The sequence below is a fragment of the Vanacampus margaritifer genome, chromosome 3 (genome assembly GCF_051991255.1).
Source record: "Vanacampus margaritifer isolate UIUO_Vmar chromosome 3, RoL_Vmar_1.0, whole genome shotgun sequence".
Classification (NCBI taxonomy): domain Eukaryota; kingdom Metazoa; phylum Chordata; class Actinopteri; order Syngnathiformes; family Syngnathidae; genus Vanacampus; species Vanacampus margaritifer.
The window spans coordinates 5,668,900-5,688,281 of record NC_135434.1 but is presented as its reverse complement, the minus strand read 5'-3'; the positions used below and the strand labels follow the sequence as shown (position 1 = coordinate 5,688,281).

General features: G+C 40.8%; 1 protein-coding gene across 8 annotated transcripts in view; it reads right to left on the bottom strand.

The window, feature by feature from the left end:
* Positions 1-1,436: 1,436 nt before the first annotated feature.
* The window catches only part of trpm3 (transient receptor potential cation channel, subfamily M, member 3), a 184,059-nt gene continuing 166,113 nt past the window's right edge, over positions 1,437-19,382 (bottom strand). For 4 of the 8 annotated variants that reach the window (XM_077560549.1, XM_077560544.1, XM_077560545.1 and 1 more), the window contains 8 exons: positions 17,012-17,140; positions 16,043-16,294; positions 13,736-13,910; positions 13,272-13,400; positions 11,399-11,549; positions 10,049-10,242; positions 8,896-9,028; positions 1,437-8,720 (listed from right to left, as the gene is read on the bottom strand). In XM_077560549.1, coding sequence (XP_077416675.1) covers positions 7,100-8,720; positions 8,896-9,028; positions 10,049-10,242; positions 11,399-11,549; positions 13,272-13,400; positions 13,736-13,910; positions 16,043-16,294; positions 17,012-17,140 — 2,784 coding nt within the window. In that variant the 3' untranslated portion in view covers positions 1,437-7,099. The remainder of the gene's footprint in view (positions 8,721-8,895; positions 9,029-10,048; positions 10,243-11,398; positions 11,550-13,271; positions 13,401-13,735; positions 13,911-16,042; positions 16,295-17,011; positions 17,141-19,382) is intronic. The other 4 variants (XM_077560550.1, XM_077560551.1, XM_077560547.1 and 1 more) reach the window with 1 other exon arrangement.

Sequence of the window (19,382 nt, the reverse complement as noted above, 5' to 3'; positions counted from 1 at the left end):
GTCATAATAAATATCTGTATGAAAGTATAGAATAAATAAATAAATAAGGAACAAAGTACGGTGGTAACTGAGAGTGCCTTTTTCAATCAAGCTCAGTAAAAACGGCACACCCACAAGCAACCACGCGTCCCTCCTTTCAGAAAGCAGCTAACCAAAGCCCCGCCCCTTTTCCTCGTGGCCCCACACTTCTAGGAATTACGCTTTGTAACTTGGGCCATCTTGTTTCTGCTCTTTTTCCTCCAAGGCTGTAAATAGTTCCTGGGAAGAGGGACAGGAGGAAGAGGCTCGTCTACCCCCGTCTCTCTTTTCTTTCTTTCTTTCTTTTTGGACGCCGAGTTGTGTGAAGTGCACGTGGGTCAAGAAAACGACTGTGTCGTCATCACGTTGCTTGTTGACTGTCAGCACATGCTGCAATGAAGAGTGTGTGTGTGCGTGCGCGCGCGCGCGCGTGCGTGTGTGGACACTATGTTCCTTTTTAAAGGGCCACTGGGTCACACACACTCACACACACAGTTGGTGGGAGCCTATGTTGGCTGAGACTGCACAGTAAGGCTCGCGGGTCCACACAGGTCCCACTTTTTCGTTGTGAGCTAATAATGAAATATATATATATGGGGGGGGGGGGGGGGGGGGGTTGGTATTATTTATGTTTTTTCATTTTGGTATGACTTTTAGTTTATTATGAATGCTTTTTTATTCATCTTATATGTTCTTTTTTCATTTGTACGGTCATTTTTTTTCCATTTAAAGTATTTTATTTATTTATTTACTTATTAATTATACAACACAGCATATATTTTTTTCATTTATTCTAAAAGTTTTTTCATTTATACAATTTTTTTCCCCTCCATTCATTATATATGTTTTAAGGCTAACACCTCACCACACACTTTATACATGCACTTTTCTTGATAGGCGCGTGCATACACTGTAAAGCAAAACAAAACAAAAAGCACGCTGTAAAAAGAAAAAGCTTTTCGCTTTTCTTTCTTTTCTTTGGTCCCCCTTCGGGTCTCCTGGCGGCCCCACGACTCTGGCTGGATTTTGAAGTGTTCGGTTTAGGTGAACGGTATGGGAATTCTTATTTATTTATTTTTTTTATCACGCACACACACACACACGCACGCACACACGCACGCACACACGCACAAACACACATACAAAAAAAAAAAAAAGGGAGAACAATGATGATGACATTTCAAATGATCAATACTGAGATCTCCCAGAAGAAAAAAAAAAAAGACAAAAAAACACGCTGTAAAAAAAGAAAAAAAAGCACGCTGTAAAAAATCCGCGAAAGATGAACCCGCGAGAAATGAGGGAACGCTGCATTTTAAATTCATTTTTCTCAATAACACTACATTACTTTAGAGGTACATTTTAATATTGAAACTTCCCACATCACACAATACAAACACAAGCAGAGCACACGGCTGTCGGTTTGGCAATCTATTTGTTTATTTACCAATGCATGCCAGACATGATCCTATTCACATTTAAGAATACAGATTTGTATTTGCATCCAAATACTCACTACTTTGATTTCATAGAATAATCTCTTTCTCTGCCTTAATGGGTCATCTCTGTACACTCTGAGTGGAAGAACTGCATGCATCTTCAAGGACTTGGTTCCATAAATAAAGTGAGACCGGGAGGCCGCCGGGTCGGACGTTATTGCAGGGAAAGGACGTCTCTTAACTCGAGCATCACGAGGAAGGAATTCAATGCGCTGATTATGCGTTCACAGGCGAATGTTTTAGGAAAATAGTTTAGAAAATACTGTACAGAGAATGTGTGTATGCTAAGAGGCGAATGCACACACGCACACACACACGCCCCTCGTTAGCATTTCACATTTATAGCATCGTGGCGCCGTAAGGGTTCAAGTCGCAACGTAAGCCTCCACCCAGACATCTGTTTCCAAACTTTGAGTGGAGCTATACGACGCCTGCCTCCAAGTGAGGAATCAGCTGTGCACGCCGCAAGTCAAGAGAACACCACTCAGCTTCTTTGGCAAAAAAAAAAAAGAAGGAAAAAAAAAACGGGGGGGGCTTCACTTTCGCACGTGAGGCAGTTGTCTGTGATGTCATCACTTAAACTCGGCTAATTGTGCTAGCTTCGACTCTTTATCTTGGTGTCAATCTATTCCCTTCGTTCCTGATATGCTTACGAGCGTAGTTGTCCCTGAGCACTGACTTTGGGGTCACGCTTCTCCCTTTCAATCATGTACAGTGGAACCTCAAAAGAAACTTTTTGCTATTTTTGTGGCTTTTACTCGAAACGCGATCAGAGAGTGAAGCTACGCGAGACACACCGCACTCGACCTCAGACATTTGGTGGTCATGACGCAAACTGCCATTACCAGTGATTGCGCTAAAATCTGCGTAGCCAAGGTTAAAAGCGTTAACTCACTGATTAACTCATTCACTGCCATTGACGGCTAAAAACGTCAAAAATACATTTAAACAATTTCTATTAGTTTAACATTTTTTTCCTCTTTTGTTAACAAGAGTATGAAAAGCTAGATTTTTTTTGTGGTACATTTAGAACAGATATAAATTTTGTGATTAATCGTGAGTTAACTAGTAAAGTCATGCGATTAATTACGATTAAAAAAATATATAAAAAAATTAAAAAATATATTAATATATATATATTTTTTAAATTTATTTATTATTTATTTTATTTTTTATTTGTTATCATACATTTTTTATACATTTGAACTATTTATTTTAGTTTAACATTTTTTTTCCTCTTTTGTTAAGAGTATGAAATTTATTTTTTTGTGGTACATTTAGAACAGATTTGTGATTTATCGTGAGTTAACTAGTAAAGTAATGCGATTAATTATGATTAAAATTTTAATCACTTGACGCCGAAAATTTTGTATAATAATTGTTTTCTTTTTTTAATTCATTCGCTGCCATTGACGGCTAAAAACGTCAAAAATAAATTTGAACTATTTGTATTAGTTTAAATTTTTTCCCCTCTTTTGTTACGAGTATGAAAAGCTAGATTTTTTTTTAAAGGTTCCACTGTAGAAACCAAATGTAGTTGATCGTTTATTTCTACTGAGTGTCTTCGATATGAGAGGTGTGCGGTGGTTTGGCTGCAGAGGTTGACGCTAAAATAAATCATTCAACGGAGTCCGTATTACGATTTGACTTCATCTCTCCATGCGAAAAGCGCAAATATGCGTTGTCTTCAATGCACATTGACTTCCATACAAGCAATGTTACTGCCAGCTCATTCCAACAAGCGTCCACTTTGTACACTTAAAGAGCTTAAGCAGATGTCTGCGCTGAGGCCACATGCTTACATCACTCATGAATATTTCCCTTTTTTATGATGTGTGTGTGTGTGGGGGGTGTGGGGGTGTGGGGGGGGCGTAGACATATAAAGTGATGTGACTGAACTCCAACATACTTCATTCATGCCCCAAAGGCACCTGAAAATTTGGTATCCTGGCAAGTGTGAGTTGCCATGTCATTCCGTTTTTCATCATATGATAAAAACAATTTAAAATATTTCTAATACACACACGTATGTAGTGAATGTGGTTGTCTTTCTTTTCATTAAAAAAAAACAATATAAATATCAAGAGGTTATACATTATTTGTGGAAATCAAACAGGCATTGAATTGTTAGTGGTTGAAATGAAACATCAAATGACTGATACTATACATGAGCAGAATATTTGTAGTTATGTCCTCATTTGAAGAATTAGCATATTAAAAAGAGCCCTTTGTATCTACAGATAGTCCTTTTAAACGGGGCCCGCCATGCTGCAGTTGTGCAGAACCAAAGAAAAAGTGATGAGTTGCGTCTTTGCGGCACCTTCGGAGTCAACCACAGGTATGAGCCACGCACACGCAAACCTTGGCCAAAAGTTTCTCTTTCGAGCAAACCTCCCCTCAATGACGTCAAGTCCTTCTGATCCTGCACCAAAGCTCGGACCCGTCAGTGATATGTAGCGGTGTTTGGAAGGCACTTTCACGTGTGCGCGTGGCTCACTTTTGCGCAATTGATTTTCAATCCTTCACTAGCAGTTAGCTGTTTAGCTTTAGCCTAAAAAAAACCACTGAATTCTACACACTGGTCCTTTAACTCATTCACTGACATTTATAGACGTCAAAAATTCATTTGAACTATTTCTATTAGTTTAACATTTTTTAATTTTTTTTTAACAAGAGTATGAAAACCTAGATCATTTTTTGGTACATTTAGAACAGATATAACATTTGTGATTAATCGTGAGTTAAGTTAATTGCCCGATGCCCCTAATAAAATTTAAAAAATAATAATTTAAAAATAAATAAAATAATAATAATAATAATAAAAAAATATATATATATATATATTTTTTAATTTTAAATATTTTTTTAAATCGTAATTAATCACATGACTTCACTAGTTATATCACGATTAATCACAAATTTTATATCTGTTCTAATAAAATAAAAAAACTAGAAGAAATAGTTAGAATAAATTTTTGACGTCTATAGCCGTCAATGGCAGTGAATGAGTTAATGTCTCCTATCTCATCTTGACCAAAAGACTAGTGAAGAAGGGTATTATACTTAAAGCTTTTTTAGTAGAATAGGAAAAGAAATAAAAGATGTAATGACACTCCTTTTCATTCTTTTTACTGCTCAAAATTTAAAAATTGTCTACTTTTATTTTATTGTCTTGTTGACAAGGGAGTCCTCCAATTATTTGACGCCACTCATGAACAGTACTGTGCAAAACTCTCTTAGACCACCATTATGTCTTAGTATAACAATTTCATAATGCTATAATGACTATATAATGTATAATATTTCTGAAAAAATATACACTAGACCTCTGCCAAGGCCACATTCGAAGGTGACAAAGTGCCATATTTGTGTTTGTGACTTATTAGGCTACTTCCTGTTCAGGTCGGATGAACAAAGAGGCAGTGCCATTATGATTTGGGCGGAGGGCCTCCACATTATTAATATGATAGTGATATGGGGGGGGGGGGGATCTGTTGATGCAGCATTATCTAGAACCTTAGAAGAAAAAAAAAGGCTACATTTAAGACCTCACCTTCAATGAATATTAAGGACGCTTGCTATCAAGATTTCACAGTGAATGCAGCTTGCCGTTTTATTAAAGAAAACGTTTTCTACACCTGAAAAAAAAAAAAAATCCATCCATCCATGTTCTAAAGCGCTTATCCTCAATAGGGTCACGTGTGAGAGCTGGAGTTTATCTCAGGAGTCTACGGGTGAGAGGGGGAATATAGAGGACCAAAAAAATGCTAAATAAATAAATGTCTAAATGAAGAAATAAATGACTAAAAGTGAAAATAAAAACGGATATATATTTATTTATTTCGACATTTATTTTTATTTTTTGAATCTCTTTTTTTATTTATTTTTACTTTTAGTTATTTATGGCTATATACAGTATATATTTTGCTTTTATTTCCATTTATATCTATTTTTTTGGTTGTAATTTTTTTATTTCATTTTTTTATATCCGTTTTTTTTTTCTCCCCCCCGTATTTTCATTTTTAGTCATTCATTTATTTATTTAAAATGTTGGCAGTTTTGGTCTTCCATAGGGGAAACACAGACGTCCTCGTAGCCATTAGCAGGGCACATACAAAAACAAACAAACAAAAAAACAGACCGTAAAGGCAATAAAGCAATCACATTTCACACTTACGCTAAATTTAGAGCAGTGGTGTCAAATATATGGCCCGTGGGGCGAGAATTGGGTCCAATTGGGAGGACACAACATAAACTAGTTTTTCACTAAAATTAAATGTTGCTAATTTTGTCCACTAGAGGGCGCATTGAAAACCTTTTAGATGACATTCTGAAAATTGGCTTCTGGATTTGATGGGGGAGGAAAAAAACACTCATTTTCTTTAGAGATTTCAGAAAACTCAGCAATAATATACTATATTGTACATGTAATGACTGAAATTCTTTGGGTATATATTTTGGTTGCAGGTGAAGAGAAGCCGATTGAAAACGGTTAAACGCATGAACGTATGCGTAGTCATGTCACATTTCCTTCTTTTACACATCTTATCACGCGGCCATTCGTCCTTGTGTTTACTGCTCGGATCCGCCGCACGCGCGCAGAATGCTGACAGGCGTAAAACCCGACACATTACCTGTCATAAAGTTGCCCCCTCTTCCCTGTAGTGTTTGTTCGGCGACTGCTTTAGAAGATAGAAACGAGCGCGTGGAGCTGATTTTGGTACAGCTGGCTTGGGGCCAATTCCCACAAAATGTCCCAATTTATGATCCTAAACGGGATAAGCGCATGGATGGATGTCAAGTTAGCGGTTGCCATGACAACTACGAAGCGCTGCATGATTTTGTGAAAGGATTTCTTGAGGAAGCAGCTACATGATTGTGTTGTTGTTCTGTGATGTAATGAAAACTACACTCTACAAACAGTTGGGTAAAAAAATAACCCAACTATGGGTCGAAAATGGATCGATCTTCTACTTGGGTCGTTTTGACCCATCGACCCAACTTTCAGTCAAGAAATGGGTCTTTCAGCGTAAAACAACTCATAAATAAATATTGGTCAGATCCTTTACTTGGGTCAAAAAATTGGGTCATTTTGTATAAAAAAAAACAGAAATTTGGGTCAAATTGGCCCATAAAGTGGATGGGTCCATTTTTGATCCACAGTTTTTAGAGTGTATGCTACGAGAAATCCGTTTTTTTGTGTGGTTTTAAGAATATGACTTCCTTCTCTTTGCCTTACCTTTATAGTTCCGGTTTCTTTCCTTCCGTGACGTGACTTAGTCACAAATAAGATGTAAAAAGGTAGTGGGTGGAAGACATACAACACGCAAGCAGCTTCCACTGAGAGCTAAGTTAGCTACAAGAAGGGAGCGGGTGAAAACTAATCGAAATTTGGTAGCGCTTGGTTTTTGACGGCGTACAGACGGAGCCGCTCACACTCTCCAGTTGATGATCCCGAATGCAGTGCAGATCTGGTTCAGTTGGATATCTAAGGGCAAGGTGGTCCTGCTTTCATGCGTTCCCTTCTTCCCTGGTCCTTTCTGTGTGTGTGATGTGTGTGTGTGTGTGTGTGTTGTCAGTTGTCACGTGTAGTTGTGTCTCTCGAAGCTGCGGAATGCTGATGGCGCGGCCATCTTCCTCATGGAGAGGCTGTCAGTCTTGGCCGTGTCAGGCCGTGCCCCGGACTTGCTCCTGAGGAAGGGGTTTCTGGTTCCTGCCAGACCCCGACCCCCGGGCCCAGGCCCCCTGTCTGCCCCCGGACCCGGTCCCCTCTCCATCCTCTCACTCACCGACAGGCTCTTCCTGTGCGGAGGGGCCAGCGTGAGCGAAGGATGGGAGTCGTCTGAAGAGCAGCTGTTCGCTCGCTCCAGCCTGGAGAAGGGGGAGCAGAGAGGGGCCCCGCCAGGTCGGCCCAGGGTCCCCAGACGAGGGGTGTCGGAGGCTGGGATCAGGTCCTCGGGGTCCTCCGGATCAGACTCCGTGTGACTGAGCTCCGCCTCTCTCTCCGGATGGGAGGAGCTAATGTCTGAGGGTTTATCAAAAGGGAAGGACGTGGAGCACCCGGGGGAGTGCGAGCGTTCTACGGGGGTGTACGGCGAGGAGACGCAGCGCGTGTCGATGCAGTCAGTGATGCTGGTGTACTCGGCAGCTTTTACCTGGACGCCTGCACCCAGTCCGCCGTAGCTGCTCCTCGCCGTGAACATGAGGCTGTGGGACTTGACCAAATGAGGCTCTTCCAGGAAGGACGTGCCCACCGTGGAGAGGAGGCGGCTGCTCTTGGAGCGCTCCAGAGGCCCGGCCGAGGGGGGCGGCGACGGTTCCGCGTCCCACGGGGGGAGGCTGGTGTCCGGTAGCAGGTGGGCCGAACACAAGGACAAATCGGCCGCCGCGCTGTCATCGAACATGGCTCCGGCTGTCCCGCCGCTGGCCGCGCCGCCCTCCGAGTGCCTGTCGCCCAAACCGCTGGTAGTGGCGCTGCTCGGGTCACGGCCTCCCGGCAGCACCGCCTCGACCGTGTCAGACTGCAGCGACACCTCTTTCAGGAAGGGCGGGACCACGCGCAGGGAATCCAGAAAAACCTCGGCGGGTGCCACCTCCTCAGAAGTTGAGACGTAGATATCGATGCACGATGACGGGCGGTGCTGCTGGGAAACTGACAGCGTCGCCAGGGGGAGGGGCTTAGACTCTTTGGTGGCGGCGGACGACGATACCGATTGCGAGCTGTTGGCTCGATTGAGACTAAGCGAGCGCTCCTTGAAGAAGCTGTCGGCCCGCTCGGCGCCGCTGGCGCGTTCGCCGCCGCTGCCGCCTCTCACGTAAAACGAATGGCTTCTCGTGCGTAGCGCCGCGCCGGTTGGAGACGGAGGCGACATGGAGCCCTCGGCGGTGCACTCCAGCGCCTCCTGCAGGCGGTATGTGTTCCCCTCCGTGCTGTTGAAGCTGCTTTGGCGAAGAATGTAGGCGGCGTCCGCACACTCGCCTTGACGGAGGATATACGCCGAATCGGTGCAGTCGGACGACGTCCGCGATCGCACTTTGTTGACTTCTCCGCGTTCGACGCCCGTCACGCGCTCCAAGGCCACGGCGATCCGTCCGATCAGCTCCTCCATTTGCGCCAGGCGGATGTCAACCGTCTGCAGCGAGGCCTTCATAAAGTGCTCCCTCTCGTTGACTTCCTCAAGACGCATCGCCATGTTTTCCACCCTGACAACAGCAAGTTCAAAATATATCAACTCAACTCAACACAACTTTATCAATCACTTCCATACACTTTTTTATTATTAAGTCATTAGGTCTAACTAGAATATAGAAATGCTCGATAACATCCACACTGTAATGTGATGACATGAATGAAAGCTTGTTGATGGAGTTGACAAACCTCTCAGATGTGACTCTGATCCTTTCGTCATTGGACGAGTGGAATCGGTCATCCTTCTCTCTGAAATATTCTTCTATGCACTGCTCCTCAAAGTCGTGGACCTTCTTCAGCTCGTCCTCTGTGATGAAAAGCTCTGCGAGTGACAAAAAGTTGGAGGGCGTTTACGAGGGTGGCATACTAATGAACGATTTGACGGTAGAATGTTTTAAGTGGCTGACGTCTTGAATGAGGGATGTGCGGATTGATTTGAAAAAAGAAAGACACTTAACTCATTTGCTGCCAAAAACGTATAAATGCGTTCTATTTTAAATGTTTTAAGTGTCCCAAAGACGCATTTATACGTTTTTTTTTTTTTTTTTAAATGCTAGAGCACATAGAAGGCTTTGTTGCAGCCTCTCAACTGCAAAGAACGGTTGAGAAAAAAATGGTAGTTATGGTTATGACACAAACGACCAGCAGATGGCACTAGAGCAAAGGAAATGAATCAGGACCATGTTGAGCTCATTTACTCACAATTCTAAACAGATGTGTGAATAATGATGAAACTTAGCAATATTCTAATGCTAATTGCTGCAAAACAGAAACAGATAGAAGACTTTTAGACTTTTTTTGATGAAAGAAGAGACTCCAATCTTTCTTTTGGTAGTTTTGATGTTTTTATAGCAATAGAACACAATATTCTGCGGGGCTTGCAAAATCAGTCAAAATCCAGTAAAACAACCGGGAGTGAAGGGAATTGCGTGAAAATGACTGGGAGTGAATGAGTTCATGTCGTAGTTTTGTAAATGTAAGCTTTCAAAGGTTTGCACTTGCAAATGGATAAGGCGACCCCCACTGTTACATGTTACAAAAATGACACACAAACTATAATTTACTTTTTTTTTTTTTTTTCAAAGAAGGTAACTGGTCAGAACATGTTCCCCCCCCCCCCCCCCGAAGAAATTATTATTATTATAAAAAAGAAAAAGTCAGTTAATAGTTCATCTCTAAGGACAAAAAAATCAACAACCCACAATTAATGAAGATCATAAGGTCATCATAAGAATCATAAGGTAATAAGGTTAAGCGAGATACCAAGCGCACCCTCGCAGCTCATTTAAAACCAAATGTTTCCATTTTTGCTTTAAAACCTCAGCACTTCATCGCCACTTACTCAGTCCATAGTCCCTCTCGTCGTCGTCGTGCTTGCGCCAGCGACAGCACAGGTGCTTGAGCACCATGGTGATGTGACTGAAGATGATGAGCGGTGGCGGAAGCACCGGCCGCTCGTGGAAGGTCATGATGAGCTGGTAGCGCTGGAATTTCCAAACCTGGTTGGAGATGGACTTCACCTCGAAGAATGTGTTGCTATGATGTCACAGTAGGATGATGATGATTAGATCATATTGCAGACGACAGTTGACAATATCACTTGGTTTTGCTTAATGTGAGGAATGTGCCTTGAGATAATTAACTATTGTGAAATGGCACTGTATAAATAAACCAAACTTCTACATAATTTGAAGAATTTTAGTCCAATAGAGGGTGTCCCAAAAGTCATTACACAATTCTTTTTTTTTCTATTTTGTTTAAAAGTATCTTTTTTTTCATATAACTTTATTAAACAATTTCTACAGAATACACAAACTAATTGTGAACACTACACACATGTTCTTAATAGAGAAAAAAACAACAACAAAAAAAAACATTTAAAAGTATCGTTCAAGTAGCCTGATTTCAACAGGAAGTGACCCGGAAGTGGTCTAAAATCAACAGGAAGTGACCCGGAAGTGACCAGATTTCAACAGGAAGTGACCCTGAAGTGGCCTAAAATGAACAGGAAGTGACCCAGAAGTGACCTGATTTCAACAGGGAGTGACCTGATTTCAACAGGAAGTGATCCGGAAGTGGCCTAAAATCAACAGGAAGTGACCAGATTTCAACAGGAAGTGACCCGGAAGAGGCCTAAAATCAACAGGAAGTGACCCGGAAGCGACCTAATTTCAACAGGAAGTGACCCTGAAGTGGCCTAAAATGAACAAGAAGTGACCCAGAAGTGACCAGATTTCAACAGGAAGTGACCCGGAAGAGGCCTAAAATCAACAGGAAGTGACCCGGAAGTGACCAGATTTCAACAGGAAGGGGCCTGATTTCAACAGGAAATGACCTGGAAGTGGCCTGATTTCAACAGGAACTGCCCTGATATCAATAGGAAGTGACCTAATTTCAACAGGAAGTGACCCTGAAGTGGCCTAAAATGAACAGGAAGTGACCTAATTTCAACAGGAAGTGACCCTGAAGTGGCCTAAAATGAACAGGAAGTGACCTGATTTCAACAAGAAGTGATCAGATTTCTACTACTACTACTACTACTACTACATGCAACTTTCCACCTTGCAAAAGTCAGCAGTCCCATTCAAAAAAAGTATAATTCAGACAGATGTGAGGCCATCAAGTTTTGTTCATGCCGACTTCCCAAACAGATTGAATTTTAACATATACAAGATCAGGATGCTTTACGTACTTGAAGACAGCGATGAGGAGATTGACCAGCAGTATGTTGGCTACCAGCAGATAACAGGCCATGATGGCCGGGACAATCCAGGCACCCGTCTTACATGCAGGCAGAGCGACTACCACTCCATCCTCAGTGGTGATGTTTTGCCCACAGGGAGCTGCACGCCAAACAAAACAAAATAAAGGTGAGTGCACAATACGCCTAAAGCTAACGTATCTCATATGACATCAGTAGATCAAAAGTGTAAAGGACATTATAAAAAATAAATATGCCAATTAAGCAAGACATATGATCGGAATGTTATAGGTGACAAAAGCAAGCAGAACACAAACAAAATGAAAAAAAAAAGACAATGCATTTCTTCGCTTGCAAACAAACAAGAAGCATACGTTTATTTTATGCTTTTCTTAATGAGGGAGCAGGGAACCAACAAAAACACATGTTGACAATATATTTAAAAACATTGTTCATGTTTGAAATATATTGTCACATCTGGGGTAGCTTAGCCATAGCTTCACTCAATGGCTGCTTTGGAATGTATTGAAGATACATTCTGTGTTTTTTCCATCTGTGATGGTTCAGTTGCTTCGGATTACCATCGGAACATTCAGCCTCGGTTCTTGCTTTGTTTGCCTTTTCCGATTCATTCTTGTCATGCTCGTCAATTATTCACACAATGCAGCCCAAAGACAGAGAACTGAAGTAATTGTCTACGTTCAAAATTTGTACGCTCAAAATCAAGAACTCTGACAACTGAACCACGTGAAAAAACAGTTTACACAAGATGACGGATGGCTGATCATGATGCACTGAGTTGCTTATTTATGCATCTCATTTTTTTTGGGGGGGGGGGAGTCTGGCTTATGCTGCGCGGCTCCAGCGAGAAGCTGAGTCAGCAGTAAAAGAAGGTTGATGTGTGTGGCTGGCGTGAAAGATTCCACATGGCAGCAGCATTTCTTACAGTCAAGCTTTTTAAAGTGACGGCTTCAAACTGGCGGCAAGAAACATCAAGGGACTATCGCAACTTTCAACTTTGATAGTTCCCCTTGCTGTTGAAATGACCAAAAAAAAACAAACATGATAGACAGTCAAACACCTTGTTTACTGCCATGTTTTGTGAGGGATAAAGTTGCAGACAGGAGGTAGCCTTTGGTCAAATGGACCAAATATTAAATATGTACACAGCAAAATCGGTAGTATTAACACCTACAGAGTTAAATTTAACACAGTGTCCATCTTGTTCCATACAAGTGGTAAATGCAGAGTTAATTTAATACTAAGTGATCAACTAAAATAACACACCTATTCCGGACACTATTTAACTCTAAAAATGTTATAAATATACTTGAGGAGTTAAAATCAACTCCCCAAAAAATAACCCTGAAATTTTAACACTCCAGTTTTTGCTGTGTAGTCTTAGTCCAACACCTGATATAATACAGGGTGTCCTAATTTTTATTTTTTTTAATTGTCATTTAACAATATGTGTACAAATTAAAAACATTTTTTTTTACAGTACGCTAGCTACCACTGTTGCAAAATGCAGGCCAAACTAAATCAGTGTCTTTGAGATTGTTAATAAAATTGTTGGTAGTTTTGATATATACTGTATTTTTTTCTACATGTACTGTAGCACTCAAATATTCATACTACAGATGATGTCACTTTTTTTTTTTTGGACACCCTCTATTATTGTATAATAGCTGACCCAAGACACCAACCAAAAAGGCAACTTCAACCAAGTGTGTGGTATTGCATGCGCACTTGCGGCCTCTAGTGGCAAGAGTGGGCATGACGTGGAGGTAAAGTGAGCATGATGAAGCAGGGGGCAGTGAATTAAGATAAATGTCATTATTCAATCTATATTGAGTAGATTTACTGGGATTTTGAGAGCACTGGGCAATGTGGGATGCGCCACTACTACGCCAGGTTCCGAGAGTTCGTAAGTAATTTTCGACCAGCCAGAGTTTTTCATTCAGCCTGTGCTGTAACTTCCTACTATGAATATCTGAAACACAGAATGAAAACATTATTTCAGATCTCTTCTCTTTGGGCCACTCCTTCCCCGTAATGGACACGCAAACATATTCACAAAAGGAACAGCACACAGATACACTCTCAAACAGACACAGTCTATACTACAGTATGTGTTCATGTTTCTCTATCGTGACATTAATAATCAAAGGCTAAATGAAAGACCGATGTAGTAACTTGACAGAAAATGTGGCACAGAAAACATTTGCTTATTCTCCACAACAATGCAGTAGTTTTTATACTTATATAATCAAGGAAAAAAAAAAAACAACATTCCCCAGATTCAATCTCTCTTGGTGGTGAACTCACGGTCAATCTGGTCAGCAAACACCTCGCCGTAGATCATCCAATAAGGCATGAAGAAGATATTGCGCGCCAGCATCCAGGAAGGGTCTTCGTTGGGGTTGAGGATGGCCTGCCGCGCCACCCCAAAGCTCATGAGCACCACCAGCATGATGATCACAAAGTACATCATGTCGATCATCTGACAGGGAGGGGCGAAGAGGGAGAATTATCAGAAAGGATGAAGGTGGCTCCAAAAAGGGAAGGGAAGAAGGAAAGGATCACAGTGAAGCCCAAAATTGTTTGACTAATGATCGCCTTCGTTTGCGCTTCATGTTTCTCATTTGACTCAGAGTCGCGGTTGATCAATCAAACTATAAATCAATATGCTCAAAGCGGAACCTTGGCTCAATATTCATTCAACCGCTCCGTCCTTCCTGAAGTGATGAATGAAGTTACCATACTTCCCTTCAGAACAATTAGTACTTGAAAAAAAGCACACAGTCAATCAAATTCAAAGCCTGAAGAGTAAATTCATTTGTCAGAATTAGCCACCAAGATCGCATACGGCAGGAAAGGGGACGAGTGTCAAGGCACGTCTTTCTTACGGTTCGGAGTTTTTCCGCAAATCTCATCTACGGATTAATGTGTGGCGTTTGCATGCTCTCCCCGTGCTTTTATGGCTGTCTGTGGGTACTACGGATACGAATTTTTAATTTTCCATAAGTGTAAATTCATGCCTCTCACTCAAAGTCAGCTGGATAAGTGATATGGAGAATCCATTGATTTATGGATAGATCCAATCTGGCCATAGGAATCATTTCAACTCAATACCGTAAAGCGGTGGTACTCAACTAAAAATCGAAATAAATGTGAATAAATAGTTGAATCAAACAAAACATGATGCCTGCAACACATCCAAAATTACACTCTAAAAAGAAAATTGTTGAACCAACTTAAACCTCCAATATGGAACTTTTTCCCCAGTCGCCTTTTTATTTCAATATTTATGACTGACTTCTAATTACTTAATTGAATTACTTCAAGTGGTAACACACAATTGAATTAAGTTAATCCAAGCTAATATATAAAGTTTAATTAATTATGAGGTCATTCATTGTAATTAATTGAGTTCATTAAATTTAATACATTAACTTGGATTAACTTAATTTAATTGGGTGTTACCACTTGAAATAATTCAATTAAGTTGGTTCGGCAGTTCTTGTTTTTAGAGTGCAATAAATGTGAAGAAAATTTTCCTTTTTTTTTAATATCAAGGGCTCGGACCCTGTCCCCAGCAAATAGCAGCACTTATTAGTAGTGATGGACAAATGAAGCTTCATGAAGCACTTAAAGATGCAGTGGGAATTGAATCAATTTCCATGTCACTAGCCTTTATCTTTAAACCAAGAGCACCATCTAGAGGAGTCAAAAAATATTGCACGTGGTTCATGAAGCTTCATGTTCCCATCACTACTTATTAATAATCCTCACTTTGCACATTCGACACAACGTCACATTAGTTGCTTTAGAAGTTAATAATAATACAATGTGTAACTTTTTACACTGGCATGAAAGTTTGAGCAATAAGTTCATCTCCTTTTCGTTAAAGGTGCCGTGAGTCATTTGGATTTTGTTTGATCATACAGTGTTTATCTTCATTCAGCTCTGAAGACGTTCCCGGAAGCGAACAATGTTTTCACTCTCCTGCCAAGTGGCTTCAACAAGAGACACTGGCGGCTTTTCAAAGTTAGCACTGTGTTGTTTACTCTTGTACTTGTTGAGCTGATTCAATTCTACACTTCTTCTTCTAAATTACCGTACAAGTATTTTTTGGTGCGTCTGCCCTTTGTCAAAAGTTTTACTGGCTTTTTTCCCCACAAACCATCTGGTGGGTCAGGGTAATTACGGCTCGAATTAATTCAGAAGCCCGTGTGCATTTGTGCTTGTTTTTTTTCCCTTCAAACTGCTTTGATTTTAAGGCGGCCACAACATCACAAAGTACATGCCAATTACCTGACAAAAGTTATTACATCCACTCTCTAATTGCTGATTGTGTTATCAAAGAGAGCTTTTGTACGGCGCCACGCACAATAATCACCTCAACAACAAAAACATCACACACTTGGGCCGCTGTAGCTTTTGTCTTGAAAAGTGTGTATCACGAGTTCTGATCTCTTTTACATCAAGCAGCCGACTTAGGCTGTGATTAAGTTCCCAGCTACGTTGCGGCCAATCACGGATGACAACATGTGCCTCGGTACCGCATAGAAATGAAACGAAACGGTCACTTTTTGTAACACAAAAGCAGATCACGCTCCAGCTACATCTCACCATCTTGCCAATCATCATCACATATGGACCCAGGTACTTGTTGACACCAAAGATGTCGAGCAGCCGGATGTACCAGTAGATGATGTTGATGCAATAGATGACCCGTCCATAGCTCATGAGCGGGGGCTCCTGGAGACGCAGAACCATGCCGACAGAAAATATGAGGATGGCCATGAGGTCTGTGATGTTCCAATACTCCTGAAGCCACACCTTGACCTTTTGTAACAACTTCCCTGGCTCTGACATAAGGATCTAGAAGAGGGTTGGAGAGGAATTAGAGCTGGGAAGGGAAGACCAGAGGAGGATGCTGAAATATGTAAGAAAATAATTGAAGGTGAGACCGAAAGGGGGAGACACAACACAAATATACACATTTAGTGGTTAGGATTAGAACATGTGAATTGCTGTATAGGCATTTACATTTTTTTCCCAAATACAGTAAAAAAAATATTATATTATAATATATATTTCTAACATTGTGTACATTATACTAATTCTAGAAACATCTCTCATATAATGCACCGCAGAACTATATCAGAGCAAACTACAACACATCTGGAACAAATTGGATTTGCTGTGACCAGTCAAGGTGATTAAAATGCATTGCAGCAAAGCGGCCTATAGAGGGCAGTGTGACTTCACCTATTCAGTAAAAGATGGATGTGACAAATTGATGAACGCTTTTCATACCCTTACAATACAAACAGGTCACAACCTAACATGTGGTAGTCTCATTGGTCTACATTGTTGAATTTCCTCCTTTAATCTTTTTTATTTATTTTGCCACCCGTCCTAAATAGCCCTATTTTGTATTATTTATCATTCATTGTTTGATGAAATGGACATAATGCTAAGAAGCTGCAGCCCCTTGACACACAACTTTCTTAATTAAGCGTTGTGACAAGTGTCATCAGTTGATTGGGTGAAGTGATTTTTTTGAACACAGTGTGTGACAATGTGCACGAGTACCTCTCTCATCTTCTCAATGCCGTTGGTGAAGATGTAAGCGATGACAATCCACTCCTGAGGGGAAGGCCATAGTTCCATCTTTACCAGGACAATGTAGTTGAACAACATTAGGTAGCCCACGTAGGCCATCTGTAGTGGAAAGGAAATGCTGAGGATTGATAAAAATGCTAACAGGCTAACAGCTCTTTTGCTAACAAGCAAAATAGCAAACTCAACATTCACTCAACACGGGCACTTGATAAGGGTTTAACATCTTGCTCTGTATTTCTAATGACATTTCAAGGAATGCTAACATGCTAACAGCTGTATAGCAAGCTTGCTAACTGAGAAACAAAAGACCCAAGGTAGGCTACTGTAGGCCGAGAAGGATTTGATATATTGTCCCGTATCCAGGTACTATTAATCAACGAGCCAATGCAGAGCAATGTAGACTTTATACATTTTTATGCTTTCATGTACCGCACCCCAAAAAAAGCTAAAAATGCTAACACGCTAACAGTGGGTATGCCATAGCACAGTATCAACGTGAGTAACGAACGCTGCAAGGCAGGACCCATAAAGCTTTTACATTTTGTGCTGTGTATATGCTAACATGCTAACAGTCAATATGTAAAAAAAAAAAAATACAGCTAGACAGCAGCCCGAATGACAAAAATACCAAGACAGACTGATCTCTGAGTAGAAAAATTGCTGAGGTGCTGTAATCAGGCGTTATTTCTAATGATAATTGATGAGATGTTAACAATGCTAGCAGTTGGTATGCTAAAATATAGCAAGACAGTCACCTGAGTAGAGTGTAACGGTTGTGTGATTTGCCTGCCGCATCAACCGTTAACTGGTTGGCTGCTGTAACACTTAAAATAGAGATTTGATGTCGAGACACTACACTGCTATAGCTACCTTGCGCACTTGGCCTGGAAACGTCCATTACGCGTCTCCCGCGGCTGACTGATTTGATTTCTACCGCTCTTGTAATATGAACGGTGGCTCATCACCATGCAGACCAGAGGAAATCATATTCAAATCAGAAGTTAGGTCTTGTGTGCAAGGAAAAAAAAAGGTAATAATAATAATTCAATTGCAGTCAAATTTGTCTTCTGCTGTCATAAAACAGCAGTAAACTAAATTTGTAAAAAAAAGATCTGTGTAAACTGATAAGAGTTGATTGCGTGACAAAACTGCTACCACAATGTTGAGTAATATACAACAGTAACAGTGAGCCAATGAAGACCACACAAGTGCATTAATAAAACTCATATAAGCAAACCAAGGAAAGTAAATAGCCAGAAGCAGGAAATGGGATGAAAGGAGACTGCATAACAGTGACATCTCTTCAAACAAAGATAATGCAAGTTAATTTATGTGATTTCGGGAAGAATACAATCAGCACATAAGGCCATTAAGTGTACCCCAAAGGCACACATAAACATTCAAAACACTTGACATCATGTTGTTTTTGTTTTGTTTTGTCGGCAGGGCATCGCCGTGCAAGTTTGCCTGAAAATTCCGAAATTGCGGGTTTGAATCTGCAGCTTGCGCCCACATTCCAAAGCCATGTAGGTTAAGTTCATCAGACTCTAAATGATTGATTGTCTATTTGTGCCCTGGCTATCAAATTGTGAGTGTACCCCGCCTTTCATCCAAAGTCAGCTGGGATCCTAATGAGGACAATAGAAAATGGATGGGTGAAGGTTTGTTTGCAATACACTGTCTGTGTTTATTCCTTTATAGAGTCATTGGTCACAACATTAGGTATACCAGTCCAAAATTCTGAATTTGTCCTTTCGGTAACACCACTTCTAATAATAATAGATTTTGTTTTTCTTTGTAAGCACCTTTCAAGTCACTCAAGGTCACTGTACATCAATTCAACAATAAAACAATGTACAAAAGAATATATACAGACGCTCCCCTACTTACGAACATTCGAGTTACGAACAACGGTACATACGAACATTTCTGCGCGTACAGTATGTCGAAAAATGTTCGGAAAGAAATGCTGTAAGTTCGATTTTGTATTGCGCGTAGTGCTTCTTTCCGCCGCTAATACCGACGATTGGCGCTGTGAGAGCTCATTGGAGGCTGAGCAACGTGGCGAGGAGGAGGAGGAAGAAAACGCCGGTCCCCATGAAGCAGGAAATAACTTTTGAAGCCGATTCCAGCGACGACGAAGAATCTCTCATGATATAAAATCCTCCTCTTCCTCCTCCTCCATCATCTCCTTAAGCATCGAGTACATCTTCCAAAAGTAAGTTAAACTTCATTTTATTTATCTTATTACGTACATGTACATACTGTGTGTGTCTCTCGCTCTCTCTCTCTAACATACGTAGTACAGTACAGTACTGTACGTATTCTCTCCATTTTATTA